Genomic DNA, 20,202 nt, shown 5'->3' with positions numbered 1-20,202 from the left:
CTTCTCCGCATCGGTCAGTTGAAATCGTCAAAATTTGGAGCTTTATCAATATTGGTGAACGCTCCCTGATTGTTGGTCATAATTGCAGCATTATTTTGATAACTGCTGCTACCTGTACAGAAAAATTACAGTTTTACGATGGAAAAATTGTACAATGAATTGAATAGGTAAGTAGGTACATATATCTAATCTAAGTATTTAATAAAATCAAATCAAAAATGATATAATCTGGTACTTTTCAAAAGCTCTTTTGCAATTCGATCAATGTCCACATTAGGTATAACCAATTAAAATTGAAACAATCTGAAATTACATTTTCATTACACGATTTATATTAAAAAATGATTGTACAACAATGTCTCCAATCTCCATCGACCGGTTTTCTGCGAACATTTTTCACCCATTTCTAGACAACTTGTTTCAAGATGACAAAAAAAATTCATAACAAAGATGAAGATTCCTAATTACTTACCTGATTTTTCACCTTTCTGGGTGATACCATTTCAAGAAGAAAATATATTCCTTGAATATGTACTTATAGATACTAAACCAATTCGAGATGAATCCGGCATACTGATCTTTTCTTCACTAGGTAAGTGTAGTTGACAAATATTTTAAAAAGAAATTTCATTTTTATCATAAGCATCTGAGCTCTGCAGAATTTTTAGCATTATTTTTTGAAAAATTCAAGTCGAATCGTTCTGAACAGTTATTCTAAGCTTTTTTTAAATTTTTCAGAAAAAACTAAAAGCATTTGCAGAGAAAATAATAGGTACCGAAAAAAGTCATGGAAAGTTTCATTTTGATATACATATCTAATGAACTTCTGTCTGGAAGAATCGAAGGTTTAGAATTTAGATTTTCAGCAACATCGTTTAAAAAGTTGAAATAAAATCTTTCTTAAAAGTTTTTCTAACCTTTTCTAATTATAAATTTTTTTGAAAAAACCGAAAGCCTTTTTATGGAAATAAAATATTAAATATTGAAAAAGTCGTATTTAAAATTGAGAAACAACACTAGGTAGGTATAAGAAACTGAGTTCTTCAGCCAATCAAAAACTAGTATTGGTCAGTGAGGGGTTGTTTAAACTCGATTGTTCAAAACATTGTTTAAAACAGTTATTTTAAATGCCGAGAAAAAAACATTGGTGTTTAAAAAATAATTTCTATTCAAAACTATTTTTATTTTATTGTTTAAAACTTGTTTTGTTTTGTTTTTTTAAAAATTAATTTCGAGATTTTTGACCACAGAATTATCAAGAAGTTTTTAAAAAAAATGACTGTGTTTTTTTACACGGATTTTACAAGAATCCATAATCAGAATTCTGGGACTGTGGGTGGATTGTCAGTTTATTTCTGATGAAGTAAAATCTAAAATCCATTCCAGATTATGGATTTTCAATTTTAATCTGTTCACAATCCGGTAAAAAAAACAGCCAGATTTTCAAAAACTGTTTATATTACTTATTTGTAAAAAAAAAAAAAAAAAAAAAAAAGATTCTGACAATCCATAATCCAGATTATGCAAAATCCGTGTAAAAAACATAATACTTTAAATCACTTATTTGATATCTGTCAAACGTATAAAACATACCCAAGGGCAATATGTTTTTTGAATTTTATTTACATTTTTTGATTGAACAATAACAATAAAATCGAACAAAGTTACAAAGTACCAAAAAAGTCCGAAAAAAAACTGAATCTGAAACCACATTCATGCATTGAAAAAACGAATTTTTTTTTGTTTTAAACGTGTTTTAAAAACGTTTAAAACAAGTCAAATTTTACACTTGAATTTAGGTTTAAAACAAATAAAAATTTGTTTTAAATATACAAAAAAACACGTTTTTTTTCAACACTGGTATTGGTTTTGTTTGGGAAAGTTTCATTTTGATAATGAACTTCTAATTTTTATTCAGCAGCAACATCTTTCGAAAAGTTGAAATCGAAACGATTTGAATTTTAAATCTGAACAGGTTTTCCAAGTTTTGTTCAAGTTTTCCGAGAAACCTAGAAGTATTTTCATGGGAACAATGTATGAAAATGTCATATTAAAACTTAAAAGTTCGTTTGGAAGTAAAAAGTATGCATTTTGATCAAAATTCTATGAAAAATTAAAGATTGTTAAGTATTTTTCATCAACATCAATAATTGTTGCAATCGGCAACGGTTTCATTGAATGATTATGTTTATTGTATAAATAGTGAAACTAGTAAGAGTTTTAAATTGTCATCAAGTTGAGAAAAGAACCAACATAATTACCTATACAATATTAGGTACCTCTACCTACCTACAATGAAGTGATGATATTGAATTTTTCACTTTAATACTCCCAATAGGAATTCGTAGTTCTGCATCTCGCCTTTGAGTGCAAAAGAAATAATAAAAATCAACTATCAAGTACCTAATATTAATATATTATTGTAATTAATATTCGATAATAGATTTTTCGATCAATGTGAATTCATATTTTTGCATCTCGCTTTTGAGAGCAAAAGACAAAGATACGTGTACGTATTTTGACAATTGAGAAGAGTAAACTCTCATTGGGAAAGAGAGACGAGAGAGTATAGAAAGAAACCAGTAAGTCGTTCTTTTCTTCAAAACAACAATATTTGGGTGGCGAATTTCTTCAACGTGATTGTCATAGAAAAATATCATAATTATACTCGTATGATTCACATTTGAAGAAAAAAAATTACAGAATTGAATTCTCATCGAGTTGAAAATCTTTGAAAATTCAGCCTCAATTGGAATTGGTACCTACTTTTTTCGTCATTTTTTATGATAGGTACCTAACCTACATACCTATACTCAACTCATGATCATTCTTTCAGAAGGCGAGAAGTTTTAAATACTGCGCATTTCCATTTTTTTATACTCATTGTAATCATTTTCAGAGTTGAACTAGCGTTTATGTAGAATACGTAAGTAATCGTAAATGCAAGTATATTTTTGCCTGTTTATTCTGTTGTGTGAAAAACACCTAGCTCTAGCTCGAGTGCTTCGTTAGATAACCTCCTTTGTTAATTTTCCTCGAACCCTATTGGTCAAATGGATACAAAATATACAACAATGTATTCAGCAGATGATGCGAGTAGGTATTTGGCTATAGGTGTTCGGATCTTCGTTTTTATTCCTATCTGATCGTCTGTTAAGTGACAGTTACTCGTTTCATCGCGCGGTGGCGGTATTGAAAATTAAAAAGTAGTATTTTGTATCAAACAAAGCAGGCTGTGTTTTTTGTTCGTTTCGTATCGTAAAATAATTTACCATGAGCTCGAAGAGTCGTTACGATTTGAGAAACGCGATCGTGGTCAGAGAAGGAGAACCTGCTAGACCTCAAGCTCCAGGATATGAAGATCAGCAAAATAATCCCAATGCGTTGCCGGTTACCAGCCCAATAAGAGATCGCGTTAAGTCAAAAAAACCATCATCGCGACCGGATGGAAAAAGACCAAGACGCATTAAACCGTCGCCGATTAAAAAAAGACAAAATCGCGTTCAGAGAGAAATTCGAAAATACCAAAGTTCGACGGATCTGCTTATCAGAAAATTACCTTTTCAAAGGCTGGTTCGAGAAATCAGTCAAGACTTTCTAGCAGCTCCTCGATTCCAATCGCAAGCGATCATAGCTTTACAAACAGCCGCCGAGCAATACCTAACAGAATTATTCGAAGCAGCTAATTTATTCGCAATACATGCGAAACGAGTAACAATCAGACCAAATGATATTCAAGCAGTCAGAACGATAAGAGGAGAGTAAACCGACGTATAATTTTGATCGAATAGCACGACGTTAAATTTTCCATCGAGTTAGTCTTATAAGACAACGATTTTACGATTTTTTAAATAACTTATTTGGTACGTCTAGTAATTTATTCTTTTTTTTAGTTTGACCTAGCTTTAAGCAACGAAACTTTTTTTTAATATGATACTTAATTTATTTATTCGCTCGTTTTTGAGATTTTAACTTTGATCAAGTATTGACCTAGCTTTAAGCATCAAAACTTTTTTTTAATATGATACTTTTTTATTTATTCGCTCGTTTTTGAGTTTTTAACTTTGATCAAGTATTGACCTAGCTTTAAGCAAAGTACCTAATCTTTTTTCAATATGATAGCTACCTATTTATTTATTCGCTCGTTTTTGAGTTTTTAACTTCGATCAAGTATAAAGGAAACGTACCTATTTTTGATTTCATTAAATGAGTCGACGTAATTATAGATTACACATATCTTTTATAATTACCTATTTATTTATCTATTTTGGACTTCGATAGTACTTTTTTAAAACCTTTATATTTATGTGATTCAAAAAGAATATATTTTCTTCATCGTTATGTGATTCATTATTGACTCTGCAATATAATAAATATACGTATAACTGAAATTGTACCTACGATGTATTCAAATTGTACCTTCGTGAAGTGAATCTCAAATAATAAGGTTTTCAACGTGACGAGAAATGAAAGTACCTGAGAATAATTTTTCGTATAGAGAAAATGATAAAAATCCAGATTCGTCAAGTCGAGATTATATTCGAAGTATGTGATTCATTATTGACACCGCAAGATGATAAATAATATTCGTAGCAGAATTAGACGTTGTATTGAAATTAAACCTTCGTAAAGTCAGTCTCAAATATGAGGTTTTAAACATCACGAGAAATGCAAGTAAGTACCTGAGGATAATTTTTCGTACAGAGAAAATGATGAAAATCTAGATTCGTCGAGTTGCAAGTTCTCAATTTCAATTATGCGTTTTAACATAGGACTTGCACGAATTTTTTCAAATTTTACAAAGGTAGATCGAAAGATCATGCAAAAATTTATCACCTGTGAAAATTTCAAGTGCTAAAGTGCGTTTTTCGATTTTTGGTGAATTTTTGAAAATCGAATTTAGGCCAAAAATGAGGGAAAAAATCAAAATTTTACCAAATTGACCAAGAAAGCTGAAATTTGGGATACACCCTATTTTCGACATGCCAAATCGATTGGAAACGGTTTCAACCCGTTTTGAGCAGATCTGGAGCCTCCAGCAGATTTTTGAAACTCGAAATTCCCACAAAATTCCATCAAATTGGAGTTGTAAAGCTAAAATTTATCCTAAAAACTAATTTCAATACGCTACGAAGTACTGCAGGTGAATTTCAAGTCATTTTGGATCCTCCAGCGACTTTTTGAAAATTCCTGAAGCCTCCAGCAGATTTTTGAATCTTTAAATTTCCACAAAATTTCATCAAATGGAGATGGAAAGCTGAAATTTACTCTACACTCCAATTTTAACACCCTCTGAAGACGACTTCAGGCGGATTCAAGTCATTTTAGAGCCTCCAACGACTTTTTTTGAGAATTACTGGAGCCTCTAGCAGATTTTTGAAACTTAAATTTTCACAAAAATTCATCGAATGAAGATGGAAAGCTGAAATTTACTCTACACTCCAATTTTAATACCCTATGAAGACGACTTCAGGTGGGTTCAAGTCATTTTAGGGCCTCCAGTGACTTTTTTGAAAATTACTGGAGCCTCCAGTAGGTTTTTGAAACTTGAAATTTCCCCAACATTAATTTATCAAATGGAGTTGCGAGTTGGCAAGCTGAAATTTACTTCGCAGACTACAAGGTGGTTTCAAGTCGTTTTGGAGCTTCCAGCTACTTTTAGGAAATTTCAATTTTCCAAAAAAACTTTATACAACCTTTCAAAAAGTTGCTGGAGGCTCCAAAACGACTTGAAATTCACCAGAAGTCAACTTCGTAGCGTATTGAAAGTAGTTTGCAGAATGAATTTCTACTCTCCATTTTAGTTTGATGAAATTTTGGGGAAATTTCAAGTTTCAAAAATCTGCTGGAGGCTCCAGTAATTCTCAAAAAAAGTCGTTGGAGGCTCTAAAATGACTTGAAATCCACCAGAAGTCGTTTTCAGAGGGTGTTAAAATTGGAGTGTAGAGTAAATTTCAGGTTTCCATCTCCATTTGATGAAATTTTGTGAAAATTTAAAGATTCAAAAATCTGCTGGAGGCTTCATGAATTTTTAAAAAGTCGCTGGAGGATCCAAAACGACTTGAAATTCACCTGCAGTACTTCGTAGCGTATTGAAATTAGTTTGCAGAATAAATTTTAGCTTTACAACTCTAATTTGATGGAATTTTGTGGGAATTTCGAGTTTCAAAAATCTGCTGGAGGCTCCAGAACTGCTCAAAACGGGTCGAAACCGTTTCCAATCGATTTGGCATGTCAAAAATAGGGTATATCTCAAATTTCAGCTTTCTTGGTCAATTTGGTAAAATTTTGATTTTTTCCCCTCATTTTTGGCCTAAATTCGATTTTCAAAAATTCACCAAAAATCGAAAAACGCACTTTAGCACTTGAAATTTTGACAGGTGATGAATTTTTGCATGATCTTTCGATCTACCTTTGTAAAGTTTGAAAAAGTTCGTGCAAGTCCTCTGTTGGAACGCAAAATCTGCGATTTCGGCTGACCTGTCAATCAAAATGGCCGCCATTTTGTAAGTAGGGCCACTTTTTTTTTTGAGTACAAGGGCTAGAAGTGTTCCTTAGGATGTCCCCTTTAAGAAAAAAGTTGTACCGGAGGATCGTCCGAGGGGGGGGGGGAGGTGCAATTACTCCTATTGTCATATGTCGGACTATATGGCATGAAAAATCTTTCGTTATAAATCTTGATTAGCCAATGAGAGTCGAGTGTTTTTGAGCAAAGTTTTATTTCTTAGCAAGTCTATGGCATGGAAAATTTATTGTCATAAATCTTGATTAGCCAATGAGAGAATGAGAGTCGAGTATTTTTGAGCATACTTTCATTTCTTAGCAAGTCTATGGCCTGCAAAATTTATTGTCATAAATCTTGATTAGCCAATGAGAGTCGAGTATTTTGAAAATCTGAACCATACTCTCATAAAAGTTGAAAAACAAACGTTAGAATACACTTTTCCCTTGACCTTGAACCATGCTACGAGGCAACCAATCAAAACACGAGTATCTTACTTTGAATGTCAATTACTTTACGTACCTTTGTTCATTCCATTTCGCATCTTACAATAATTGAATCGAAAATTGAAATATCGAGTCGATGATTGGTCAATCCTTTCGTAATTTTAATTGGAATTTTTGATTTATTTTACGAAACATCAGAATTCAGAATTTGTTAAATTCAAGTCTTCTCTACTTTGAACTTGAACCTATTTGAAAGATTTTTCCCAATAACCTATAAGCGAGTATTTTTACCGTTGAATATTCGCCAAACAAACCTAAGAAACGTATCATTCTCTGTGGACCAATCAGAATCAAGTTACGAGTACGAGAAACGCGACAATGAAAAACATGGTTGCATTTGCGAGTCTCATTTTTTTTGCAGGTTTGGTAAATTTTTATCGATCAAAATAATTCAAAAAACCCGAATTGTGATAATAAGATGATGAAAAAAAAAATACTTAAATTGTATTCTAACACAAAGAAATAAAATGAATGATGAAAAATAATTAATGTTCTTGAAAGATGAAGCACAAACTTATCGTAAGTAATCAATCACAATCACAAACCAGTATTTTAATTCACTTCACTCATTGCCCAAAAAACAATGTAATTTTGAACATACCAATTCTATGGCTTCGAAGCTTGAATATCAAATTTTGAAAATTAAAATGACAAAAAACATCTTTGGGTAAAACTAGAAATAGAAAATGAATTAAAAAGGATCAGTATCCGAAAAAAAAGGTTCAAGTTTTCTGAATCTGAAAGTAAATAGGCACATTAAAAATCAACCACACTTTACCTTTTAGTAGTAATAGTAAAATCGAAATAAAATACACAACGTCTTTTTAATTCACATATGTATAGAAGAAATCAAAATTGGTGGCCCTGAAAAGGGCCGTTTTAATACGGAAATAAATTCAATTTATTTCTTGGTCACAGTTTTTTTCGCTGGATTGGCTGCTTTCTTCGTCATCGTCTTTGGTTTAGGCGATTTCGGTTTCGTCGCCGGAGGAGCTTTGGCAGATTTCGTCATCGCTTTACCCGGAGCTTTTTTCGGTTTGGTAGGTAAAGATGCCTTCCTCTTCGTAGCTGCTACTTTGGGCGAACTTGCTTTCTTCGGTGAAACTTTCGCCTTGGTCGTTTTAACGGTTTTTTCTTTCTTCGGCGAAGCGGATTTTTTCTTAGGTGCGGGTTTCTTCGTAGTCGTAGTAGCGTCACCTTTGGCTTTGGCTTTCGATTTCGACTTCGGAGGAAGCTTGAACGAACCAGACGCACCGACGCCTTTGGTTTGAACCAATTCACCTGACTCGACGGCTTGTTTAACGTACTTCTTGATGTACGGCGAGATTTTCTCAATGTCTAGTTTAAACGTGCCGCTGACCATTTTCTTGATAGCTTGAAGCGAAGAGCCACCACGTTCGTTTAGAATTTGAAGAACGTGAGTGACCATAGCGGCCGTTGACGGATGGGGAGCGGTTTTAACCTTCACAGAGGTAGGTTTCGACTTGGAAGCAGCTTTCTTGGGCGAAGACGCCGACGAGGCTTTTGCGGTAGAAGTAACCATGATGACTGGACCACACAACTGACGAACACGATAAGATAAACGAAAATAACTCTAACGTAAAACACGTCAATTCTGCAACACTCGAATAATTCACAATGATTGAAAGTGAAATCGATAGCAGTATATATGGATAAAAGTAATACCGTATCGAAGACCACCGAAATTCTCAGTATCGAACTAATACCGTATAGAAGACCGATATTTCTAATTACCATTACGCAATCGCGTGAATGTTCTTATTTTGTGCTTTTATTTTGATATTTTTGATGAATAAAACGAATGAACGTGAAGTTTATTTATTTTATCATGTTCCTCTAACATTGTGGAATCTAAATTGAGTTTCGGAAATCAAGTATTCAGCTTATGAGAACGGTATTTAGGCATTTTGTAGAAGAGTTTGGTGGTCTTGAACAATCCGTTACATTTATCTTATACAAATCATCGAGTATAATTTCGTTAAATTCGAGTTAGACATGTTATTACTTTGAAATATACCTACTAAAGATCATCTTTTCTGAATTAATTTCGCTAGATTATTTTTCGTAAAAAACTTTCTGTGATGTTTAATTACGAACTTGTAATTAATGAATGAGTCTTCACAAAGGATCTCGTATCTATACGCTCATTGGCTAGTAACGAGATGGTAAAACATCTTACATGAGTTCCTGATGGGAATTGGGTATACGAGCAGACTACTTGGAAACTTTGAAATAAATTAACCAATTCCTAATATCTCAAATAGGTACATTTCTAATTTACTGATATTTTGTTCGACTCTTTTTTAATAAACTTGGGAACAATTCTGATACATTTCGACGTTCATTACCTATAATGGGAATTTTTTTCTGAATTTTGAAAACTTTGAAAAATTTCAGGTAAATTCTTGACATCAAGTCAGAAGTTTGAAAACTTGAAGATAGGAGTAACTTCTGATACTTACCTATTTGGAATTGGATCAATATGCCAGACATTTAAAAACTTGGAAAAAGTGAATAAATTTCCGAAGTTATTTTAGTAAGGAAAAAAGTGCATTTACTTTCATTCGCACTAAGTGACAAATAGGTACTTTTGATTTCCAATATTTTGTTTGACGTTGAAAAACGTAGAAAAAATAGTGACGAATTCTTAACATTATGTCAAACTTGGTTTGAAAAAAATCGTCAACAATTTCTGAAATTTCAATTCAAATCGAAACAGTCATCTCTTGAATATCAAATGCTATAATAATGTGAAACTTCAAAAATGACTTCATTTCAGCAAATTATCGCCTATACCTACTCCCCTACTCGAGTATTTTATTTTTATGTGAACTTATTATAAAGCAGACAGATTTTTCAAAAATGGATTATCATTAATCAACAATTATTTATTTCAAAGTATAGGTAGAGGTACCTACGTGAAACCAAATAATTACGATTTTCTGATACGAAGGTTGAAGATATTTCGTTCAATTCGGTATTTAAAAATGCTCTTCTGTGATTGGTTGATAGCATATTTCATAAGTTTACTCCTTTTTCAAGTTTTCAAACGCCTTCTGATATTATGTCAAGAATTTACCTCAATTTTTTCAAAGTTCCTTTTCAAAATTCAGAAAAAAAAATCTATTATAATAAATGTCGAAATGTAACCAAAATTGTTCCCAAATTCCCAAGTTTTACAGTACAGCTAGTTTTCAAATAGAGTTTTCCATTTTCCAAATACGTATATTGATTAGTATTGCATGGTATCGACTGAAACAAAAACATCATTAACAATGCATAATTGTCCCGTTCTCAATGTTGTTTTGCAAAACAGGAAATTTCATCATCTTTATTACACCTTTAATTTTGGTCTATCGAATCGACTGAAATGAAAACATCATTAGTCGTACCTTATTTTACTGTTCTCAACGTTGTTTCACAAATCAGAAATTTCCTTACCCATATTACACCTTTAATTTCCTCTTATGGTATCGATCAAAATGAAAACATCATTAGTCGTGACTTATTATACCATTCTTAACGTTGTTTTACAAATCAGAGATTTCATTACCCATATTGTCCTCAATTTACTTTTATGCTATCGACCGAAATGAAAACATCATTAGTCGTGCCTTATTTCGCTGTTCTCAATGTTGTTTTGCAAAACAGACAATTCCATCAACTAATTTGTAACACAGTTTTCATTTCGGTCGATACCATGGTAGGAAATTGAAGGTGTGATATAAGTAATGAAATTTCTGATTTGTAAAACAACGTTAAGAATGATAAGATGAGGTTGAGGTACGACTAATGATGTTTTCATTTCGATCGATACGATGGGAATTGTGAGGAAATTGAAAGTGTAATATGGGTAATGGAATATCTGATTTGTAAAACAACGTTGAGACCAGTAAAATAAGGTACGACTAATGATGTTTTCATTTCGGTTGATGATAGTCGGAGAGCCCACTCAAGGATAAACTGCACCCCCCCCCCCCGTCGAACCACTGGGACAACTTTTTTCTCAAAGGGGGAGTCCTAAACAACATTTCTAGCCCTTGTACTCAGAAAAAAGTGGCCCTACTTACAAAATGGCGGCCATTTTGATTGACAGGTCAGCCGAAGTCGCTGATTTTGCGTTCCAACATAGGACTTGCACAAAATTTTTCAAACTTTACAAAGGTAGATCGAAAGATCAAGCAAAAATTTATCACATGTCAAAATTTCAATTGCTTAAGTGCCTTTTTCGATTTTTGGTAAATTTTTGAAAATTAAATTTAGGCCAAAAAACAGGGGGGAAAATCCAAAATTTCACCAAATTGACCAAAAGAGCTGAAATTTGGGATACAGCCTATTTTTGACTTGCCAAATCGATTGGGAACTGTTTCAAACCGTTTTGAGCAGTTCTGGAGCCTCCAGCAGATTTTTGAAACTCCAAATTCCCACAAAATGTCACCAAAATGGAGGTGGAAAGCTGAAAATTATTCTGCAAACTAATTTCAATATGCTACGAAGTCAACTGCAGAGGGATTTCAAATCATTTTGGAGACTCCAGCAACTTTTTGAAAATTACTGGAGACTCCAGCAGATTTTTGAAACTTTAAATTTTCACAAAATTACATCAAACGGAGATGGAAAGCGAAAATTTACTCTATACTCCGATTTTAACACCCTCTGAAGACGACTTCAGGTGGATTCAAATAATTTTGGAGACTCCAGCGACTTTATGAAAATTACTGGAACCTCCAGTAGATTTTTGAAACTTGAAATTCCCGCAACATTATACCAAATGGAGTTGGCCAGCTGAAATTTACTTCGCAAACTAATTTCAATACGATATGAAGTCGACTACATGGTGGTTTCAAATGGTATTTTAAGCTTCCAGCTACTTTTCGGAAATTTCAATTTTCCAAGAAACGCCATACGACCATTCAAAAAGTTGCTGGAGGCTCCAAAACGACTTGAAATCCACCAGCAGTCGACTTCGTAGCATATCGAAGGTAGCTTGCAGAATAAATTTCAGATTTCCAACTCCACTTGACGAAATTTTGTGAAAATTTAAAGTTTCAAAAATCTGCTGGAGGCTCCAGTAATTTTCAAAAAAGTCGTTGGAGGCTCTAAAATGGCTTGAAATCCACCAGAAGTCGTTTTCAGAGGTTGTTAAAATTGGAGTGTTGAGTAAATTTCAGCTTTCCCTCTCCATTTGATGAAATTTTGTGAAAATTTAAAGTTTCAAAAATCTGCAGGAGGCTTCAGGAATTTTCAAAAAGTCGCTGGAGGATCCAAAACTACTTGAAATTCACCTGCAGTACTTCATAGCGTATTAAAATTAGTTTGGAGAATAAATTTCAGCTTTCCAAATCCATTTTTCGTGTTTCAAAAATCTGCTGGAGGCTCCAGAACTGCTCAAAACGGTTTGAAACAGTTTCCAATCGATTTGGCATGTCGAAAATAGGGTGTATCCCAAACTTCAGCTTTCTTGGTCAATTTCGTACAATTTTGGATTTTTCCCCCTCATTTTTGGCCTAAATTTGATTTTCAAAAATTCACCAAAAATCGAAAAACGAACTTTAGCACATGAAATTTTGACATGTGATAAATTTTTGCTTGATCTTTCGATCTACCTTTGTACAGTTTGAAAAATTTTGTGCAAGTCCTATGTTGGAACGCAAAATCTGCGATTTCGGCTGCCCTGTCAATCAAAATGGCCGCCATTTTGTAAGTAGGCGCACCTTTTTTTCTAGTACAAGGACTCTCCCTTTGAGAAAAAAGTTGTCCCGGAGGTTCGATGGTGGGGGGTGGGTGTTCAATGTATCCTTAAGTGGGCTCCCCGACCATAATTACTACGGGAGAAAATTAAAGGAGTAAAAGCGTAATGAAATTGTATGTTTTGCAAAACAACGTTGAGAACCGTAAAATAATGCATTGTTAATGATGTTTTTGTTTCGGTCGATACCATGCAATAATAATCAATATACGTATTTGGAAAATGAAATTCAGAATTTAAAAAAGAACGAAATACATTTTATGTACTTTTTACATGTACATGTATCCCTACATGCGTGGTAATTTTTTCAAGCTCATCACCCAATACTCGACTGTGATTGGTTGAAAAATGTTTTAGAGGAAGAAGTGATTGAGAATTAGAGATCACCTTGAAACGAATAGCTGGATTCTGGAAGTTTATAATTATTATAATTGTCTTGGAATATAGAATTGGAAAAATATTCTTCTGAAATATGATTCAAAGGATCATAATTATAATGTCATTGTTTTAATAACTTCCTTTGCATGATAATGAATCAATGATTTAAACGAGGGAATGAAGCTCAAAAATCATTTTTAAAAAATACTGTTCGGTGATTGGTTGAAAATGATGATTGCAAATTGCGATTCAAGATGTAAGTATTCTGTTTTCATTAGCAATTCAAATTTTGATTTTTCGAAATTTTTGGATTGAAAATTGGTCTGAATATGAATAAAACCTAACACGAATATGAATTTTTCTGATTTGTAAAACAACGCTGAGAACAGCGAAATAAGGCACGACTAATGATGTTTTAATTTCAGTCGAAACAAAGGTGTAATAAGGGTAATGAAATTGTCTGTTTTGCAAAACAACGTTGAGCACCATACAACAATGCATTGCTAATGATGTTTTTGTTTCGGTCGATACCATGCAATATTAATCAATTTATACGTATTTGGAAAATGAATTTCAGAATTTGGAAAAGAAAGAAATACTTTTCATGTACCTTGTACATGTATCCTACATGCGTGGTAATTTTTTCAAGCTCATTACGCAATACTCTACTGTGATTGGTTGAAAAATGTTTTACACGAAGTTGTTAGAGATCAGCTTGAAACGTATAGCTGGATTCTGGAAGTTTATAATGGTTTTGGAATATAGAACTGGAAAAATATTCTTCAGAAATATGATTCAAAGGATCATATTAATGTCATTGTTTTAATAAATTCCTTCGCATGATGAATAAATTTTTTAAACGAGAGAATGTAGCTCAAAAATCATTTCAAAAAAATACTGTTCGGTGATTGGTTGAAAATGAAGATTAATGATTCAAGATGTATTCTGTAATCATTAGTAATTGAAATTTCGATTTTTCGAAAATTTTGGATTGAAAATAGGTCTAAATAAAATAAAACATATCTAACGCATGAACGCAAGAATGCCAATTTACATTCGAGATACATTTCAGATTCAGTTCTTGATTTCTTTGTCTTGTCTCACTCATGCTATTTTATTCGCCATTTTTATTTTTCACTTAGGTAGCATCCTAGCATTAAACAGATGAGCTAAAGCTATGATCTACTCGACTCTCAACTATTTACACTTCACACTTTTCATTTCACACAATTCAGCCAATTCTAATTTCCTACACAATCACTAATTTATTCAATTTCAAATCAAACTTCAAAACGTATTACCAATATTATCATAATTCGCAACATGTACCATTAAATCACAAACGATGAAGAAATACAAAATTAGGGTCCTAAAAAGGACCGTTTTAACAGAAGTTCGGGCTAATTGGAATCAAATTCCGGCCTTCTTGTCACGTGAAGGGGGAATCGGTTTTCTCAATGAAACCGGTGCGGCTAACTTGCAGTAGCAGGAGCCGTTTTGTCAAGCTTCTCAGTCTTGGGTGGTAGAAGCGAACGATGAATATTGGGCATCACACCTCCTTCGGCAAAAGTAACGCCTTGCAGCAATGCGCTCAATTCTTCATCGTTTTTGACAGCCAACATCAGATGTCTCGGGGTGATACGCTTCTTGGAATTATCACGAGCGGCGTTACCGGCAATTTCCGCAACTTCGGCGACCAAATATTCCAAAACTGCGGCTAAATACACGGCTGCTCCGCTTCCAATACGACTGGCGTAATTCCCTTTACGCAGATATGTCAAAATGCGACCGACAGGAAACTGCAAACCGGCACGAGTTGAACGAGTTATCTGCTTTGTCTTGAGTTTGGCTCCTTTGACTCTACCACGACCAGACATCGTAATGTAAAGTAAAGATTGGATTGGATGATAAGATAAGACACGTTATTGTAAACTTCGCTTTACCAAACGCACTGAAACACACTTCGATAATGAATATTTTATCGAATGTGAGATGCGATTTCTCTTTATATGGTCGCAAATTCGATTACGCAGACGTTGAGCCAATCGCGTGGGTGGAAATTAAAAATGTAACGGGATTGGTTGGATTATCTGTTTCGCGAAACAACGTTGTGATCGTAGTGAAACAGGCATGGTTAATGATGTTTTTATTTTGGTCGATGCGATTCTTCGAAAAATTCGGAATTTTTATAATTTGAAATGAAAATAATGATCACCGCATGCTCTGTGTGATTTCTGTGTTTGAAAATAATCCAATAGGTTGTATTTAAAGAATTTTTATACGTTTTATAAACGACAAATGAACAGGAATGCGGTAAACTGAGAAAATACTTTTCAATAAACGTGACCTTGAATACTTTACTCTCTGAGTTGAGCCAATAAGACTTCGGGAAAATGTTATTTTAAACGTATGAATCAAGTTCAAACTAAAAAGAATACCGTTTTGTAATTATTGTTGAATAATAAGAATTTGAAACTTGATCTGAATATAATCCAACACGAATATGATCTAGAATGTGTTACAAAATTTGAAATTAGTTGATGGAATTTTCTGATTTGTAAAACAACGTTGAGAACAGTACAATAATGCATCGCTAATGATGTTTTTATTTCGGTCGATACCATGCAATATTAATCAATACACGTATTTGGAAAATGAAAATCAGAATTTGAAAAAAGTAATTTCAATCATATTCTTTGTATTTGTGCCCTTAAAAAAATTCAAAATAATAAACTTTACTTTGTTCTTTTGACTAGGCCAAGGCCAATAGGAACACGTTATTTTGTTCTTCATAAAATATATTATGTACTAAAATGCGACTATTATCACAAATTGTAATAAAATAATCTAATTCATGGAAATAAATCATACAGGGATTTTGAGCATCACTCTTCAATTTTCAAAAAGAGTCGAAGGGGCAACCGCAAGCATAGTTTCAGATTTTCGTTCCATATACAAATATTTGAAATTTTGAATCGTGAATCTATTTTACTCACACGTAGGACCTTTTCAGTTCGTGTGATGCACATTGCATTTCTGTTTTTGATGCTTTTTCTGCGCTTTCACAAAAACACTCAAAACTCAGTCAAAACCAATTTGAAAACTCAAAACTCACGATGATGATAAAATTTTTGCTGTATAGGTACTTACTTTGAGAAATATAAAAAAAAAGCTTTCGTGGCAATGTTGTAAATGTACTCGTAATTGACTATTCAGAGGTTTATTTAAAGAACTGAAAACTGAAACAAATAAGTGAACATTGAAGTTGAACAACCATGGTCCAGAATTTGAAAAGAAGATCAAATTACTTGTCTACTCAATTAGAAAAAAATTGTACTTACTCAAAAAAAATGGTAGGCAAAAATTTATCACCTGTCAAAATTTCAAGTGCTAAAGTGCGTTTTTCGATTTTTGGTAAATTTTTGAAAATCAAATTTGGGGCAAAAATGAGGAGAAAAAATCAAAAGTTTACCAAATTGACCAAGAAAGCTTAAATTTGGGAAATACCCTATTTTCGACTTGCCAAATCGATTGGAAACGGTTTCAACCCGTTTTGAGCAGTTCTGGAGCCTCCAGCAGATTTTTGAAACTCGAAATTCCCACAAAATGCCATCAAATTGGAGTTGTAAAGCTAAAATTTATTCTAAAAACTAATTTCAATACGCTACGAAGTACTGCAGGTGAATTTCAAATCGTTTTGGATCCTCCAGCGACTTTTTAAAAATTCCTGAAGCCTCCAGCAGATTTTTGAAACTTTAAATTTTCACAAAATTTCATCAAATGGAGATGGATAGCTGAAATTTATTCTACACTCCAATTTTAACACCCTGTGAAGACGACTTCAGGTGGGTTCAAATCATTTTGGAGCCTCCAGCGACTTTTTGAAAGGTCGTATGGCGTTTTATGGAGAATTAAAATTTCCGAAAAGTAGCTGGAAGCTTCAAATACCATTTGAAACCACCATGTAGTCAACTTCATATCGTATTGAAATTAGTTTGCGTAGTAAATTTCAGCTTGCCAACTTCTTTGGTAAAATGTTGCGGGAATTTCAAGTTTCAAAAATCTGGTAGAGGCTCCAGTAATTTTCGGCTCCAATATGACTTGAACCCACCTGAATTCGTCTTCAGTGAGTGTTAAAATTTGAGTGTAGAGTAACTTTCAGCTTTACATCTACATTTGGTGAAATTTTGGGGAAATTTCAGGTTTCAAAAATCTGCTGGAGGCTCCAGGAATTTTCAAAAAGTCGCTGGATGCTCCAAAACGACTTGAAACTCCACTTCAGTCGACTTTGTAGCGTATTGAAATTAGTTTGCAGAATAAATTTCGGCTATCCTACTCTGTTTGATAAAATTTTGTGGGAATTTCGAGTTTCAAAAATCTGCTGGAGGCTCCAGAACTGCTCAAAACGGTTTGAAACACTTCCTAATCGATTTGGCAAGTCGAAAATAGGGTGTATCCGAAATTTCAGCTTTCTTGGTCAATTTGGTAAAATTTTGGATTTTTCCCCTCATTTTTGGCCAAAATTTAATTTTTAAAAATTCACCAAAAATCGGAAAAGGCACTTAAGCACTTGAAATTCTGACAGGTGATAAATTTTTGCCTGATCTTTTGATCTACTTTTGTATGGTTTAGGAAATGTCGGCTCTATCCAATCACATCGTCTTACATTTTTAATGTTGAACAGTTGATTTTCAATTTTTCAAAAAATGATAATTTTGAAGGATTTTCATGAAAAATATTGATCATTTCCTAAAATTTTGCACTGTTTCTTTTTAACACGACAAATCTTTTTTTTTTGTCCATTTTTGCCAAAATAAAGACCAAAATGAAAAATGATTTTCAAGTGAAATGAGTAACTAAGTCACTTTTTAAGTGACCGAATTTCATACCTGCTTGTAGGTATTTTTAAAAATTGATCTCTGTCTCACTGACCATGAGTCGTGAGATTTCAGTGGTGATCATGATTCAATTCACGGCGATGGGGATGGGTACAAATTAGTTTGCGAAGTAAATTTCTGCTTCCAACTCCATTTGGTAAAATTTTGCGGGAATTTCAAGTTTCAAAAATCTACTGGAGGTTCCAGTAATTTTCAAAAAGTCAATAAAGGCTCCAAAATGACTTGAAACCACCTGAATTCGTCTTCAGAGAATGTTAAAATTGGAGTGTAGAGTAAATTTTAGCTTTACATCTACATTTGGTGAAATTTTGTGTAAATTTAAAGTTCCAAAAGTCTGCTGGAGGTTCCAGGAATTTTCAAAAAGTCGCTGGACGCTCCAAAACGACTTGAAATCCCCCCGCAGTTGACTTTGTAGGGTATTGAAATTAGTTTGCTGAATAAATTTCGGCTATCCAACTCCATTTGATGAAATTTTGTGGGAATTCCGAGTTTCAAAAATTTGCCGGAGGCTCCAGAACTGTTCAAAACGGTTTGTAACAGTTCCCAATCAATTTGGCATGTCGAAAATAGGGTATATCCAAAATTTTAGCTTTCTTTGTTGGCAAAATTGGTCTTGTAACCGTAACGTATCGAAAAGTGTTCGGTAATTTTAGTTTTTATTTTTAATAAAAAATAAATTTCGGTTTCGCGATATAGATATTGTTGGTTACGTATTAAATGGATTTTTGTTTTTTTTTTTTTTTCGTAAAATCGCGTAAACTGTTGGCTGTTAAAATATCGTTGTTTTTTCGTTGTTTTCGTTAGTTACTAAGTTAGTTCGCGTTAATATTATTCTTGTCGTCGTAAAGTAAAGTCATCGAGCTTTTTGCTCAGTCTCATTTGTCTGGTTTATTGATCGTTAAGGTCAATGACCGTTAATAATAAATATCTATTTATTTTGTTGAAAGTTTGTTTTCGATTTGTCGAATGTTAGGCAAGTTTAATATTGTTGTGAGTCAGATTTATCGATTTTGATCGATTTATCGTACATGGTAGCGTAGAGCGTAGTTCGTGAAAGCTCTGTTTCGCAATTCGACGTCCTGTGTGGAATTTTCTGGCTTGTGTAGCTTCAGCGTATTGGTTCGTGTAGTGTTCGACGAAGTAAATGTCGACAGTCCTGTCCTATTTGCGGTCAGGAAAATCGGTCAACGTAGACGACGACGACAGTAGTGTAGATAAGCGTAAATCGAGCGCCGAGTTTCGTGGTTTTTCTGAAAAGGAAAAACCAGAACAAAGTATACCGAAGTCGAAAGGTAAAAGTAAAGTAACGTTACAGCACGTATCTGAGTCATCCGGCGATTCGGAAGCTGGTCCAAGTTCAGCAGGTTTTGGTGATTTGACATCCGACGATCCGACGATCCCTGTTGACTCCGTTCCTCCTCCGTCTAATCCACCACCCGGTCCTCCACCTCCTCCACCTCCTGGTCCATCCGACGACGAGTCCGAAGGTAGTGAAAGTAGCGACGACGAGTCCGACGACGTAGCTGTAGAATCCGATTCGAGTAGTTCGTCGAGTGAAAATATGTTCGGTGCCGGTGATAATTGCGTAATGGAGTCGATGGTCTTTCGCGGTACGGGTTTCGTTTCCTGGAAAAGAAAAATAAAGGTCATTTTGTCGGCCAAAGGATTACAAACCGCGATTGTACAAGTAAATTCGTTATCGCCGCGTAAAAAAGCGAAAGCTTTAGAAATTTTAATTAGGCACGTAGCTGAGAACGTTTTCCGACTGGTCAAGGAGACAGAGGACCCGTACGTATTCTGGACGGAGCTCAACTCCTTGTACCAGGCGGAAAACCAAGCAGCAATTATCGACTGTCGAACTCGTATTTCGAAGATTGTCATCAATATGTACAAAGGTCCGAAGGAGTTCTTGGAGGCATTTTATACGCTAGTCAACGATATGGAGAGCTTGGACGTGAAATTGACTCCATCGGAAATCTATACGTATCTGATCAACGCGTTAGGCAACTCGCCTAAGTACGAGTCAGTGCGTATGACTGCTCGAGGACTAGTTCACGTCACAGCTGGAGACCCAAATCCAAAAGTGATTTCGTCGTTGCTTTTGAGTTTGGAAGATACCTCGAAGAACTCCTCGACTTCGAAGAGTTC

At 34.0% G+C, this 20,202-nt stretch overlaps 3 protein-coding genes across 3 annotated transcripts; 1 reads left to right on the top strand and 2 right to left on the bottom strand.

The window, feature by feature from the left end:
* The first annotated feature begins 3,273 nt into the window (after positions 1-3,273).
* On the top strand, positions 3,274-3,765 carry LOC135845115 (uncharacterized). The gene has a single exon (XM_065363580.1). It carries the CDS (start codon positions 3,274-3,276, stop codon positions 3,763-3,765), a length of 492 nt encoding a protein of 163 aa, XP_065219652.1.
* A 4,062-nt stretch (positions 3,766-7,827) lies between these two features.
* LOC135843972 (histone H1B-like) lies at positions 7,828-8,660 on the bottom strand. Its single transcript, XM_065362043.1, has one exon. It carries the CDS (start codon positions 8,549-8,551, stop codon positions 7,910-7,912), a length of 642 nt encoding a protein of 213 aa, XP_065218115.1. The 5' UTR covers positions 8,552-8,660; the 3' UTR covers positions 7,828-7,909.
* A 5,779-nt stretch (positions 8,661-14,439) lies between these two features.
* LOC135843973 (late histone H2A.2.2-like) lies at positions 14,440-15,137 on the bottom strand. The gene has a single exon (XM_065362044.1). The coding sequence runs from the start codon at positions 15,031-15,033 to the stop codon at positions 14,629-14,631; it is 405 nt and encodes a 134-aa protein (XP_065218116.1). The 5' UTR covers positions 15,034-15,137; the 3' UTR covers positions 14,440-14,628.
* Between the last annotated feature and the right edge of the window lie 5,065 nt (positions 15,138-20,202).

The sequence above is a fragment of the Planococcus citri genome, chromosome 4 (genome assembly GCF_950023065.1).
Source record: "Planococcus citri chromosome 4, ihPlaCitr1.1, whole genome shotgun sequence".
Taxonomy (NCBI): Eukaryota; Metazoa; Arthropoda; class Insecta; order Hemiptera; family Pseudococcidae; genus Planococcus; species Planococcus citri.
This window is presented reverse-complemented; position numbering and strand designations above follow the sequence as displayed.